The sequence below is a fragment of the Hippocampus guttulatus genome, chromosome 7, assembly GCF_054856545.1.
Source record: "Hippocampus guttulatus isolate MCC_2025c chromosome 7, RoL_Hgut_1.0, whole genome shotgun sequence".
In the NCBI taxonomy this organism is placed as follows: domain Eukaryota; kingdom Metazoa; phylum Chordata; class Actinopteri; order Syngnathiformes; family Syngnathidae; genus Hippocampus; species Hippocampus guttulatus.
Genome location: NC_141267.1, coordinates 8,132,714 through 8,147,343, shown reverse-complemented (window position 1 = coordinate 8,147,343; position 14,630 = coordinate 8,132,714). Strand labels below are relative to the sequence as shown.

Sequence of the window (14,630 nt, the reverse complement as noted above, 5' to 3'; positions counted from 1 at the left end):
AAGTGGTGGTTGTGTTGTTGTTGGGTTTTTTTTGTTGTTGATTTTTTATTTTTTTATTATGGAGGATATAGAGGTATAAAAGCCAAAGCAGGGGGAGGAGATAGTGAGTCTCACGATGAAGCACGTTTGCAGAAAGGTTGAAGAAGGCAGACGAGAGCGACACACACACTGCAGCATGTTTTGTTTTCTGGTGCTGACCTGTGTGCTCTGCAAAGGACAAGCTGCAGGACAGAGAGGTGAGAAAACACTTTTAGATTGACAAGCGCTGGTTGTTTTGGCTTTGGGCACCATTAGAAACATGAATAAAAAATGACACCGATTAATGTGGGAAACAGATATATTGTATTTAGGAAAATATAATTGGGGGTGGGAATCAGTTCTTGGATCAAACATTTATTAACTGTCCAGGCATTAGAACAGAAGTACATTATTACAAGTCTCGACGTAAGTTAACCACTGCTGCCTTAACCTTGATACGAAATGATGACCGTATTACCATATTGGACCATGTTATGGGGACAAAATAAGCCTTTTGTTGTGTCTCATTGAATAAGGGAAAATGTATTGCCACTGCTTGCTGAAGTGATTTGTAAAATTCTTTAGTAGTCAGAAACGTACAATGATAAACGAGATGGATCATAAATAAGAACAATTAAGGTGTATTAATTCCACAATAATATGTGATGTACAGTGCACTGTCAGAAAAAAAGGTTCAATTTGTACCTTTAAGGGTCCAGTGGCTTGTCACTGGGGCATTACCCTCAGAGGTACACACCTACGAGTAAATAATTGCCTACAAAAGGTACAAAATCCCAAAAGGGACAACAACAAAAAATGGTACGGATATGGTCCCTCTTCCCAACAGTGCCTTTTTTTCTGACAGTGAATTTCACAGATAAATATATTGCAGTGTCCCTGAAGTCGTATTCATTCAATAAATAGAGTTGCTGCTAACGAGAAGAACCTATTTGCTGCTATTCACACATACTGGGGGAACAGGTTAAGTAGTTAGAGCTGACATTGGGGTCGTTGGGCCAGTAGTTGCTACCAATAGCTACAACAAATTGCGCTGGGAGATGAGCTTCATGACTTTCACATGCCTTCAGATTTTGTTGTTAGACCAAAAGATTGTTTTTCTGTAAAAATGTTGTTTGGAAGGGAGTGTCGGGCTGTCATCTACCTTGCTTGCTCATTACTTGAAAGTCATTCATCTTAACTTATTGGGTCACACATTATGCGAGTCAAAGTGGGACAGCGCAATTTTGCTAGTTAGCACTGGGTCAAAAAACAAACAAAAAAACTGCTTCAAGATCTTGTTTTGCAAACATAAAGTAACAGAAAGAAATAAAGCTACTATCTGTAAACACAACAAGCCAACATGTTAGCTTTCAGCCAGAGGACACAACAAGACACAAAATGAAGAAAACCCTTTTTCATCTATTTCCTATTCAAATCGGACAGCTAACGTCGTTCATAATTTCAGTTCAATCTTCTGCTCCTTGCAGGATTAAAACGTTCAGAAAAATCTTGCATCATGTCTGCATCTGCAGAATCAATCACGCAGTAGATTTCTGTCTGCGCTTTAAAATGTAGTCACTGCGTAGGTGGTGCCTCTGGAATGTCAGCTATTAAGAGCCCGGTTAGGGAAAACATGTGCGCCTCACACGTACGCACACACATGCACGCGCGCACATAAGCACAATTGTTTTCTAATAAATACATACAATAGATTTAACCATTGTTGTTCTTCTTTCATATTTTAGATGGTGAAATTATAAATCAAATTAAAATGTCAAACCTTGCCCTGTCGGAGATAAAAGAGCTTCTGAAACAAATGGTAATGCATGTCACACCTGACACAACATTTTACACTTGACATCAAACTCGATTCACTGAATGAAAATGAAACATTTGTACTGACACAGATGGGAGAAAACACTCAGGAATGTTTTGTTTTGTTTAAAAAAAAGAAAAAAATTGGATGTCTGAAAACATTTGTGGTTGGTTTGAGAACTTTGGATTGGACTGATGAAAAAAGTTGCCGACAGCGCCATCTCCACAACAATTGTAAAACCGACTCTTTGTATATTCTTATCTTATTACAGATTCAAGAGATGGTTTTCCTCAAGAATACGGTGATGGAGTGTGATGCCTGTGGTGAGTCACCATGATCAGTATTAAACACACTCCAGCAGTGGTTCTCAAACTGAGGTCCCCAGACTCACCGGCGTCATAGCTTGAGGGTCACAAAATAATTTGCAATCAATTATTATCAGATGATTGTAGAAAGAGCATAACTATATGTATATCCAACAAAAGATAATTGACCAATTATTTCTGTGGAACATTTAAAATTCCTGATACAATTGTGATATATCATTGAATAACATCTGGCATCCCTGCATGAATAAAGTAGTTTGTGGGGGATAAAACTCATATTTCTTGAGAATGTAGTCCTTTTTTGGGAGAATAGAGAAGTGTCATGTTATGAGAATGGTGATATTTTCAAATTTAATTCTTTTGAATATGACTTTCTTCCCACATTAAAACTTTGATTTCAATATTTTAATATTGCAATGTTGTCTTGGATTACAATTTTTTCATCCCTAAAAAACAAGAACATTTGTTACATCTTGAAATTTGTCAACTGTAAATGTCGTGCGTTTTAATGATATCCTATAATTTTACCCCAAATTTCCCTAACGTTTTGTGAGGAGTGTTTTGATTTTGCGAGTGCGCTCTTGGGATCGAGTCACATGACCCTTTGACACGGCAGGAACGGGGAGGGGGATGCCTCGCCATTCCTGCGTGCCCAACCCCTGCTACCCTGGTGTAAGGTGTATAGAGACGCCTCGTGGTCCAAGTTGTGGCCCCTGTCCGGGAGGCATGGAGGGTAATGGCACCCACTGCACTGACGTGGATGAGGTATGCAGGCTTGAGGAGTAAACATAAAACCATCAAATGTATCCTGATCTTGGCTTAACTCCAGGTATTCCCAAACTTGTTGGAAGTAGCGTGTGTATCTTAGACTACAAAAGTATCCCAATACCTTGGTCCAGATGCACCTGGCCATGACACTTACGTGAAGTGAAACTTAAAGAAAATGCAGAGTTGTCTCCAATTTGCAGGTAAAATAACTTCCATACATCTGGCAAGAATTTGTCCAAGATGTTTCCATGTGTCTGTGGGATTTTTTTTCCCCCCTTCGGTGGTGTTGACAGTGCTGAGGTCAAGTAAAGCCCACCTACTCCCCATCCTTACCCACCCACCGTCATTCAGTCCACATCAAAACCGTCCAAAATGTTGACCAACTTCAGCTATAGCCTGCCCAAATCTAATCTTCAAAATCAACCTTATCTGCTCAAAATCCACAGCTACCTATCAAGTGGGTTAAGAAAACGACTCAGGATTTTGGAGTGTGGTGTACGAGCAATCAAATGCTCAAGATAGCCACATATTTTCAATTGTCTTGAAATTTGGACAACTGCTGTATTATTGTCGTCGACAGTGTTCTGTGATACCGTGCCACAGGGGTGTGCGGTGCATCAATACTTTGCCGGGGTTCCACTGTGGTCCGTGTCCGTCGGGATACAGCGGACCTCAGGTACACGGCGTCAGCATCGCTTACGCCACTGCCAACAAGCAGGTAAACTATATTGCAACATAGCGTATTCATTGTGGTTTGGTATTGATTTTTAGCCAATCATGTAAACCGGGGGTCGGCAACACGCGGCTCCAGAGCCGCATGCGGCTCATTAGCGACATCTAGTGGCTCCCTGGAGCTTTATAAAAATGTTTGAAAATGGAAAAAGATTTGATAGTAGGCTAATATATCTCAAATAAATAGACCTACATGTTGCAGGTCCGAAAAAAGGAGAGCTGTGGTGTTGGTTTTTTAAAACATACACTTTATTTATGCTTTTAACAGTCTCGACAAACACAAACACGTCTGCGTCCGACTCCGTGCCTTCGCTCTTCTCGTTCGACTCAAGAGGTGTTTAAAGACAGCCTGCGAAAAACGGAAATTCATGATCACTTCACTGGCACGAAGAAAAGCACAAAAAAAATAAATAATAAAAATAATAATAATAATACATTTCATTTATAAGCACCTTTCAAAACACTCAAGGACATTTTACAATCAAAACAAGAACAATAAAACCACAGATAAAAGTATAAATAATAAAAGGAGAGATGAATTTAAACTGAATATGCGATTTTAAATAGCGATTTTAAATAGTTGACGCCGGCAACATCGCCGTCGCGAGGAGCACTAGCCGACCCAGCCAGGCCAGCCAACACGCCGTGGTCCGTGGATCGGCCGCCGTTTCTGCCGTTGTCTCTGCGTGGCCGGCGGGAGGACGACCAAAAGGAGGTGATGCCCCTGGAGCCAAATAGGTGGAAGCCCCGACGAGATCCGCGGCGGACGCACCTCCAGGAAGGACGAGGAGCGAGCACGGGAAGCGGTGCGGCGCAGGCAGGGAGCCCGACCACCGGAAGCGGAGCCCAAGAAGCACCGCCACCGAGCACCGCAGCTGTCCCCCCACGGGCAGACGGAGGAGCGATAGGACGGTCCACAGCAGCATAGACCAGACACAGGCCCCGTCGACCCCCACCACAGGGCGCATAGGGGTGGAGAAGGCACGGGGCACCGTCCAACAGCCGAGCAGGCAGGACGGCGCGACAGCGCGACCGAGGACAACCATGCAATGACCGACGGTCCAAAACCACAACGAATTGCGACAGGAGTGTAGGGTTTCTCCAATGACGAGAGTAAACCGTAGAAACGACAGTAAACCGTGATAAACGCGATAAATAAATTAATAAATACATAAATTGCGGGTGAGCAGCGGCAGCTAGACGCGCCAAAGTTCACTCAACCCGGAAATAATGCATCAATAGGACATCACAAAATAAAGTCTATGGGGGTGTTTGTGAATATACAACAGAGGAATAAATAAACAATTCTGAGACAGTCCAGTACATACAGCATGTGTTTCCTTCATTGTAAGTTTTATAGAAGGCTTTTATTTTTTTGCAGCTCCAGACATACCTGTATTTGTTTTTAGTTTTTTGTCCGATATGGCTCTTTCAACATTTTGGGTTGCCGACCCCTGATGTAAACATTTACAGTCAAGTATTGCATTGAAATTAAAGTATTTTATAACAACTTGAGTATGTCTGAGTATGCCCAAAATTTAGTCTGGGATGTACTCATTATTTTAGAAAGGAGCATGACCGTACATTAGAATATTGTAAAAAAGTTCATTAATTTCATTTACTGTATGATACAACACGGCACAAGGACAGAGTACTTTGTACACTAAACTCACAGAATGGAGTTAGTCTGCTTCCCCCCCACTGCTTGTGTGGGTTTTCTGTGCATACTCAGACCACATTCCACATTCCCGGAATATGCGTGATAAATTCATTGAAGACTCTCGATCAGGAATGGGCAACTTAAAGTATTCAATATAATCCCTAAGAGTTTGTGGTTGTTTTGAGATAAGGATCACTGTAAAATCTTCTGAAATGTTTTACGCTGTGGTTGTTTGTCTTACGAAGGTGTGCAAGGACATTGACGAATGTGACATCCGCACAAATGGCGGCTGTGTTGAGAATTCCATCTGTCTGAATACTCCAGTAAGTATGGATTCTGTGAAACCTCGGTCCAAATCAAAAATATGTGTCAAGTGTTGTTGGCTTGAAGTAAAAAGTAAAAAAACTACCAACGGAAGGCCCAGATACGAAATGCACAGTTTGCCGCTGTTAGATCATCAAGACTAATGGCTGACGCGATGCTTCATCTGTCAGGGATCCTTCAGATGTGGCCCTTGTAAAAGGGGTTACGTGGGTGACCAGCGACAGGGTTGCAGGCCCGAGAGAGCGTGTGGCAACGGCCAGCCGAGCCCTTGTCACGCCAACGCAGAGTGCTCCATCCATCGAGATGGAAAGATTGAATGTCAAGTAATTCCACTTTCTTCTTCTTTTGACGCAACACTGTGAATCATATTTACACTCAGCCGATGCCCTCAGCTCACACTCCATTAGGTACACCTAAGTCAATGAGATGCAGTCTGAGCGCCATATCAAAAAGTCAAAATTTGAAGTACACTAAGAACATTTTACTGAAGGAAAAAAGTTGAATCAGGACTGATGCTTTTACCAGAGACTTTTTTTTCTTCACACATACTTGTACTTCTATACAAGTAAAGCAAATGAGTACCTTTGGCACTTCAGGATCTGGGACCTCATTATCCACCACGTTTGATGGAAATAGATTTGGTAGATATTTAGTCAAACACAACCAAATAAATTACCTCCTGCTGTTGTACAAAGTAAGTGGGCTGGGCAGAACGAGTTAATTGCATACATGTGTGCTTGGTAACTGGACTTGCGAGATCAAGGGAGGGACATTAATTTATTTAGTTTTGGAACCTGATTGTTTTGTTGAATAACTATAATAACTGCATTCACACAAAGATATCACGATTTGAGCACGCCTTGTGGGATAAACTGTGTTGCTGACCATAACTAGTGCATCTGCATTTCTTTTTCAGCCTCTCTCAGTATGATTCAGTTCTTATAGTGCAAATAAATCCACAGCAATATACAGTACTGTATATATAATACTGCTAAATTAATACCTCTGTAATTGTGTCAAGGCAGAAATGTTGAAACACAACTTCATTTGGCATGGCTTGACTTAAAGACGTGATCTAAATTCGAGCTATTGTGAATGGAAGAGCTTGAGTTTAAACAGCAGTAACACTGGGCCATTGAAAACAGTGTGGCCCATAAAAGGCTTGACATACTTTCAGTGTGGAGTTGGATGGGCTGGCAATGGTTTCCTGTGTGGACCTGACATCGATATTGATGGTTTCCCAGATGAGAAGTTGGACTGTGCTGAGAGGAACTGTGCCAAGGTGAGTCACAGGCACTAGGAAATGAATGATATGGAGGCAGGGTTACATTCTCAAGTTGCACTGATAGGTACTCAATGTGATGTGCGGTGGAACCCCGCTATTCACACAGAGAGAAAACAGTCCAGCTTGTGAAAAGTGGAAATCAGTGAAGAGTGGAAATCAGTGTATAATTGCCGTCAATTAAAATGCAATAAAATATTGAAATGCATTGAAAACTCTCTCTCTCTCTGTATGTATATATATCTATATATCTATATCGATATCTATATATCTATATATATACAGTATATAGATACAGTATATCTATATATCTATATATATACAGTATATAGATACAGTATATATATATATATATATATATATATATATATATATATATATATATATATATATATATATATATATATATAGTGCGGTCCGGTGGCCCAGTGGTTAGCGTGTCGACCTCACAGTTCAGACATACCGGGTTCAATTCCAGCTCCGGCCTCCCTGTGTGGAGTTTGCATGTTCTCCCCGGGCCTGTGTGGGTTTTCTCCGGGTACTCCGGTTTCCTCCCACATTCCAAAATGTGAGGAATGCATGGCAGGCTGATTGAAGACTCCAAATTGTCCCTAGGTGTGAGTGTGAGCGTGGATGGTTGTTCGTCTCTGCTGGCAACCGGTTCAGGGTGTCCCCCGCCGACTGCCTGAAGACAGCTGGGATAGGCTCAGGCACCCCCTGCGACCCTTCTGAGGATAAGCGGATTGGAAAATGAATGAATGAATGAATATATATCGATAAACATATAAACCCCAAACCCTCTCAAAAATATGCTAATATAGCTCTGGTATGTTTCCATAGAAAATGGAGTTCCTCACCATTTTTTTTTTTTTTGAACAGGACAATTGTCTCACAGTGCCCAACTCTGGTCAAGAGGATGCTGATCGTGATGGAATTGGAGATGCCTGTGATGAAGATGCAGATGGTGATGGGATCCCCAACACACAGGTTCTTTATACACACACACACACACACACGCGCGCGCACACACACTTTCACGACTTAGATTATTTTTCTTGGCCGCTTGGGGCGGGAGAAATTTTGCAGTTTTATTACAGTACAACCGAGCCAGTTACCAAATATGGTCCTTTGCCCACGAGTCGAGATCCTGAAAATCAACAAGTGCTTGCCTATAGGACAACTGCGTGCTTGTTCCCAACGTGGATCAAAGGAACATCGACGAAGATGACTTCGGCGACGCTTGCGACAACTGCCGTGCTGTCAAAAACAATGACCAAAAGGACACCGATGTGGACAAATTTGGGGATGAATGTGATGAAGATATCGATGGGGACGGTTAGTATGTGTCATGCTGAACTCAGAAGACTTGTGGTTGCAAAGTTATTGTCACAGCGTTAAAGGATATAGGAAGATCCTATATATGACACTGCATGCATTTTTTTTTCAGGAATCCCTAATTACTTGGATAACTGCAAAAGAGTTCCTAATGCTGACCAAATAGATCGCGATAGAGACAACGTTGGAGACGCCTGTGATAGCTGTCCGTACGTTCCCAACCCAGACCAGGTCAGACAGCTCTTTAACATATACTTGGCAGCATTAAAACCTGTTCATCTGTCTGTTACGCTGGTGTACGTTTGTGTCGACTGATTCAGATGTCTTGGCATGAGGGCATTTTAGGCTCGGCTCTGGAGGAATAAAAGCTTTGCATGTTCTTTCTTTTCGATGTGAATCACATCGTCAAATTATTTGAACACAAAAAGGCATAAAATGTACAGAAAAGAGTGAACATAATGGAGTGTTTGTGTGCGATTCATGCATGTGCCTTTAAGGGGCGGCGCCTGGTGGATTGGCTTGAGCGAGTCTGAGCAAGTGTCTGTGCAAGGCACTCAATCATAAACGGCTGAAAAGTGAATCAGCAACTGTCGCTCTCTTCTCCCAAATGCAAGGGAATCTGTAAGAATACTGTAAAAGCGAGGGTTGTTCGATACCACTTTTGTGTTCACTCTTGACTTGACCACTTTTGGAGACTATTGAGCACTCACAGATACCGAATTCCGATACCACTAGTACTTTTCATACATGACATTTAAATAGGCTGGTAGAAAGCCATGAGAGTGTTTGAACTTCCATGACAAGCTCTCCTAAACAGCGGTTTCTGTTGTAAACATGAAACCACCTCCTGCTTCCCAGTCTGATGCGGATAACGACCTAATCGGAGACCCTTGCGACACTAACAAAGACAGGTACAGTGAGATAAAATGACACATAATGCGACCAACACCCTGCACGGGTCAATCAAAGACTATCTCCCGCAGTGATGGCGACGGTCACCAAGACTCCCGAGACAACTGCCCAGCTGTCATCAACAGCTCCCAGCTAGATACCGACAAAGACGGCAAAGGAGATGAGTGTGATGATGACGATGATGACGATGGCATTCCGGACCTACTGCCACCGGGTCCTGATAACTGCCGTTTAATCCCGAACCCCCTGCAGGAGGATTCTGATGGTAGGGATTGCTGCAGGTGAATAAATCATTCCCATTCACATCTGTTTCCATGTATGCTTCCAGGCAATGGCATTGGCAATGTGTGTGAGAGAGATTTCGACAACGACACCATCATTGACACCATCGACGTTTGTCCGGAAAACGCTGAGGTCACACTCACTGACTTCAGGGAGTATCAGACCGTGGTTTTAGATCCAGAGGGTGATGCTCAGATTGACCCCAACTGGGTGGTGCTGGATCAGGTCAATTTCATTTCATTTCATACATACTGTTCACTATTTTGGAGGATGCAATTACATACAAGAGTTAAGATAACTACTTTTTTTTTTTTTTATTTAATCATGAAATGAGCTTCAGATGTACAGCTCATTCTTCTTGGCATAGTTCTGAGGCTTTACATTTTTTACGCTAAATATTCTACCGTAATATGACATCATTGTTTCATTCCAATTTGCTTTCAATAATGAAGTGCTGGAAGTCCAACAATGTACCCAATTAATTATTTTTCTTCGATGACTGTGCAGGGCAGAGAGATTGTCCAGACAATGAATAGTGATCCTGGGTTGGCCGTTGGTATGACTTTTTTCTTTTAATTTTCGGTTTGTCCCATTAAGGGGTCGCTATGGGACATCATCTTTTTCTATGTAAGTCTATCTTCTGCATCCCTTTCTTTAACACCAAAGGCGTCCATGCCTTCCCTCACCACATCTATCAACCTTCTCTTCGGGCTTCCTCTAGATTTCTTGCCTGACAACTCTATCCTCATCATCCTTCCACCATTATAGTCATTACCTTTACTCTGGATGTGCCAAAGCCATCAAAATCTGCTCTCTCTAACTTCGTCTCTCAAAAAAAACGAAACTTTGCTGGAAGGAGGAAGGGGCTTAGAGTTGATCCCTGATGCAGTCCTACCTCCACCTTAAACTCCTCTGTCAAACCTACAGCACACTTCACCACTGTTCTGCTAATCTCACATGTCCTGTACGATATTTCTCTGCCACTCCGGACTTCCTCATGCAGTAACTACAGTTCTTCTCGGAGTCCCCTGTCGCTTTATCTTGATCTAAAAAGACATAATGCCGATCCTTTGGTGGAATTTTACTGTCAATTGAAATGAAAGAATTGATTTAGGCTTATTTAAATATTTGGACTGACTTTTGCATTTGTAGGACAGAAGGAAAGGATGCACTGTCAAAAAATCTTAAGAGCTTCATAGATCCTGCACATCTGGATTTCGTCACAGATCCATGCATTTTTTACGAACAGATGTAGAAGAATGTAAATAATAAGATATTTTTTGAAAAGCCTCATAACGTAAAATGCTCTTGGCTGAGATATTAATGTGTGATGAATACATTTTGTGCACTTTATCTCCCCTCATTGCACATACTAAACAATATGTCAGGGGACTCGATGCTGAATGGTAAAGCAGCACCTTTTCCTTCCCAGGTTACACTGCTTTTAGTGGTGTCGATTTTGAAGGGACATTTCATGTCAACACGGTGACAGACGACGACTATGCAGGATTTATTTTCGGGTATCAGGACAGCTCCAGTTTCTATGTGGTGATGTGGAAGCAGGTGGAGCAGATCTACTGGCAGGCCAACCCATTCAGAGCTGTGGCAGAACCGGGGATCCAACTGAAGGTAATCAGCGGAAAGGCCTCATTTTTCATGGGACTGCTCAATTTCTACACTATATTGCCATAAATTGGCTTTAACTGGGTGGACCGACATCACATTAAATGCACTGAAGGGACATTTCCATGTATGCATCACATTAAATGCATTAAGAATGGGTTGTCACTCAAGTTCATATGCAAATCAAGGCAGGTGAGGGACTACTTTTGCCAATAAAGTGTTACATAATATCCTCCCAACTGAGAAGCTCATGACAAAATCACCACATTGCATCTGCCCATCTTGGTGGCCCCTAATCTGAAATTTTGGGGGCGCAAGGAGACAATTTAGGGGCACACTATAATTCAACCTGCAAAGTCAATATTCACTACACTAATTTTCACTTTACTGTATAAATGGTCTGTAGCGTGGAGCAGAGATTTGTCAGCAACAAAAAATATTCAAGAATAGTAGTTAAAAAGAATTCTGCAATTTTTTCGTTGGACAGGCACGAGTAGATGCAAATTTTAGTTGCACTGTCTCAAATTTTAGGAGCAAAATGTCGCCATTTAGGGGCAGTCCGGAGCCCTGTCCAAGACTATTGTAGATGTTCTCATTTGGATAATGTGAACAGATGTGGAGAATTAACAGAAATAAAGTTTTGCACATTGATATTTTTGGAAGCCAGGCAGTTGTGGCATATGGCATCTGGGATTCAATCACTGAGCCAAGATTCAGTAAAGCAGAGAGTGGCAGAACACACAAAGTCTTCGCTGACCCTTGTGAGGAGAAGAAGCTCGTCCATTTTGTTGGACAGGGAGATTTATAAGACAAATCAATGGAAGTGGTTGACGTAACTTCACCAGCAAGCTGCCACGTTTCAGAGTTGCCGTCTACATCTCCACCATGCGCCATACTGACCTGCTACAACTCTGGTTAATATCTCCCCAAAACTGTGGATTTGTGACTAAATCTTCCGAGTACACTCCCTGTTGCTTCGCAAATGTTCCCACATGTACTTTGTACGGAAGTGGGGTAGGGTAACCAAAGACAAACAACAATGACAAAAAACAAAGACAATACTTGAGAGCACACGACCGGGGTGGCCATCTTGGTTCCATCTAATAATCATGACAATAATTAGTTCGGCCACCATCCCCTCTCCGAATGCAATGTTAGGCTCTCATATGTCAATGTTGGAAAATATTATAACAGAGCTTCGCTGCTATATACTATTTTTCTCAAATTCCATGAACAACTTGATGACAATATGGACTTTCATAAGATGCACAGGGCTGACATTTTCATGTGTGGATTTGGAAAGGCTGTCAAGTCCAACACGGGCCCTGGTGAGAACCTGAGGAATGCCCTGTGGCACACCGGTGACACTAGCGACCAGGTGAAGCTGCTGTGGAAAGATGCTCGCAATGTTGGCTGGAAGGACAAGACGTCTTATCGCTGGTTCCTCCAGCACCGACCCGCTGATGGATACATCAGGTAGAGTGCTCGCGACAAGCTGAAACCAAATAGTCTCTCGCACTTCTACATGCCACTTTTTCCACACCAAAAATATTCGTTCTTTGCTCTTTTGGGGTACAGGGTTCGCTTCTATGAGGGTCCTCAGTTGGTAGCAGACACAGGTGTCATTATAGACACCACCATGAGGGGAGGTCGACTTGGAGTTTTCTGCTTCTCCCAGGAGAACATCATCTGGGCCAACCTGCGTTATCGCTGCAATGGTGAGCAACCCGTTTTTCCTCCCAAGTGTGACTGTGTTTTCTTTCATCTATCAACCCAGAAGAACATTTATTTTGAGTTAGGTTTGACCAAAGGTGTGTGATTGTCTTGAGGTCAGGACTTGCAAATTCCTGCTTACAAAACGCAGCCCCCCGCCCCCCAAAAAAGTAGAGTTAGTCGTTTGAGGTTTGCTGAACTATGGTTTACGCTCAGGTCTCTCATGATGGTAGGAAAGGCAAACTTGTATGACCCGTGCGAGTCTTCTATTCTTTATCAGAAAGACAGCGGTTCATTTAGACAGGAAAACTAGTGTCCAAGCAGCAAAAAAATAAATGGGTATTTCTGTCTCCAGACACGTTACCAGAAGACTTCGACACTTATCGTGTGCAGCATGTTCAGCTGGTGGCCTGAAGGAAATGACCCACGAGCCCTTCAAAGAGTGCCAATAATATTCATTCCGATCTCGGACTGGTTTACACTCATCAGAAGATTCCCAGCAGATGAAAACACAAATGGAAATTCGACAAAATATGTATTTTTTTTTTAGCTTGTTTTGGTTTACAATTTAAGCAAACTGCCACATCAGAATGAAATCGTTTCCTTGTTAAATGATGCATGGAGTCTGCAGGTAACCGTTGATAGAATTTCATTTGAAGTTGCTGCAATTTTCAAAATTCATGTATTAACTGTCAAGTTTGGCAGTTATTTGGTCAAACACTCCAGTTATGGTCCCACGTTTCTGCACATCCATCAAAGGAATGTCCTCTTTTTTTTTTAAAGTTGAGTGCTTTAACATACACACACTGTACAGTACCCCCCCCCCCCCCCCACCCCCCCATTCACATTTGATAAAATGTCCCTGCACGTTTCACTTTGTCACAGCTGGCATCATTCTGGGTCAATGTTTGACTATTTAACACTTCTTGCCAGAATTGGTAGTGTTAATTCAAATTGGACAATTCACTGGCATGGACCACCCTTTTAAGCACAGTCCGTATTTAATAAATTGAATGTCTAGCTCATTTTTCAGGGATGTTTGCACCCCTAAAATGAAAGCGAATATAGATATATTTTAGCTCGCTATCGGCAAAGAGCACGTTGCACATATAACTTGTACCATTCTATACCAACACATTATCATAACATTTCTCATTTTTTGCTGCATTTAATCAAGGCTAAGTGCTAATGTTGTTCGGCGGGGATTAACTGATATTTTCTCAAGCCAGGAAACATTTCATGTGGTCAGACTGACCACTGAGAGATAAAGACCACGTTCTTCTGTTTAAATAGGAGAAGCTAGCTGTTGTGTCCTACACACGTGCTAATATCAAAGCCAAGTACTACTACGTACAAATGAAGTGACTGCATGTTGATTACCATTATAAATGCTATACAAAGAGAGATAGCAGAGCGGAGAGGATTTTACATATTAGTAATTCAAAGTATTCAGAGGTCAACATCTGTTTATGTGTTTTATATGTTGTGCATTGCATTCCAAAGAAAAGTCCCCAAAATAAATCCAGGGTGACAGAAAAAAATGCTTGCTGTTATACATGTGTCTGTAGAGGTGCTGCTGTGTCAAAATGAGGCGTTTGCCCCCAGAAATTGGAGTGATGAAACAATTTGATGAATCTAATCCATTTCTCTTTTGCTGCGGCTCAAAATTGAATTAAACTTTATCAGAAATGGGTTTTATCAGAAACTTACCTAAAAATTGGGAAAGCTTCTTTCTTAAATGTGGGAGAAAAAAGCATTTAATGCGCAAAACAGTGAAGTTCATCTTGCCTCTTACCCTTAAACCTCTGATCCTAGAATGACCGGGTTCCAATCATCCAA

General features: G+C 42.0%; 1 protein-coding gene and 1 long non-coding RNA gene across 3 annotated transcripts; one reads left to right on the top strand and one right to left on the bottom strand.

The window, feature by feature from the left end:
- comp (cartilage oligomeric matrix protein) lies at positions 1–14,349 on the top strand. Of its 2 annotated transcripts, XM_086115525.1 has the most exons (19): positions 1–236; positions 1,764–1,837; positions 2,106–2,157; positions 2,777–2,925; positions 3,509–3,646; positions 5,566–5,643; positions 5,815–5,967; positions 6,822–6,926; positions 7,806–7,913; positions 8,102–8,261; positions 8,374–8,492; positions 9,120–9,172; positions 9,245–9,438; positions 9,502–9,680; positions 9,963–10,011; positions 10,888–11,084; positions 12,382–12,554; positions 12,657–12,796; positions 13,147–14,349. In XM_086115525.1, exons 1-19 carry the CDS (start codon positions 116–118, stop codon positions 13,203–13,205), a joined length of 2,301 nt encoding a protein of 766 aa, XP_085971651.1. In that variant the 5' UTR covers positions 1–115; the 3' UTR covers positions 13,206–14,349. The 2 variants fall into 2 exon arrangements, with proteins under 2 accessions (XP_085971651.1, XP_085971652.1); XM_086115526.1 differs by lacking the exon at positions 1,764–1,837 and having other exon boundaries at positions 103–236.
- On the bottom strand, positions 3,919–7,649 carry LOC147202137 (uncharacterized). Its single transcript, XR_015101367.1, has 3 exons — positions 7,390–7,649; positions 6,816–6,940; positions 3,919–4,009 (listed from the first exon to the last, which is right to left on the bottom strand). It is a non-coding gene; the product is annotated as an uncharacterized LOC147202137 (long non-coding RNA).
- Positions 14,350–14,630: the final 281 nt, after the last annotated feature.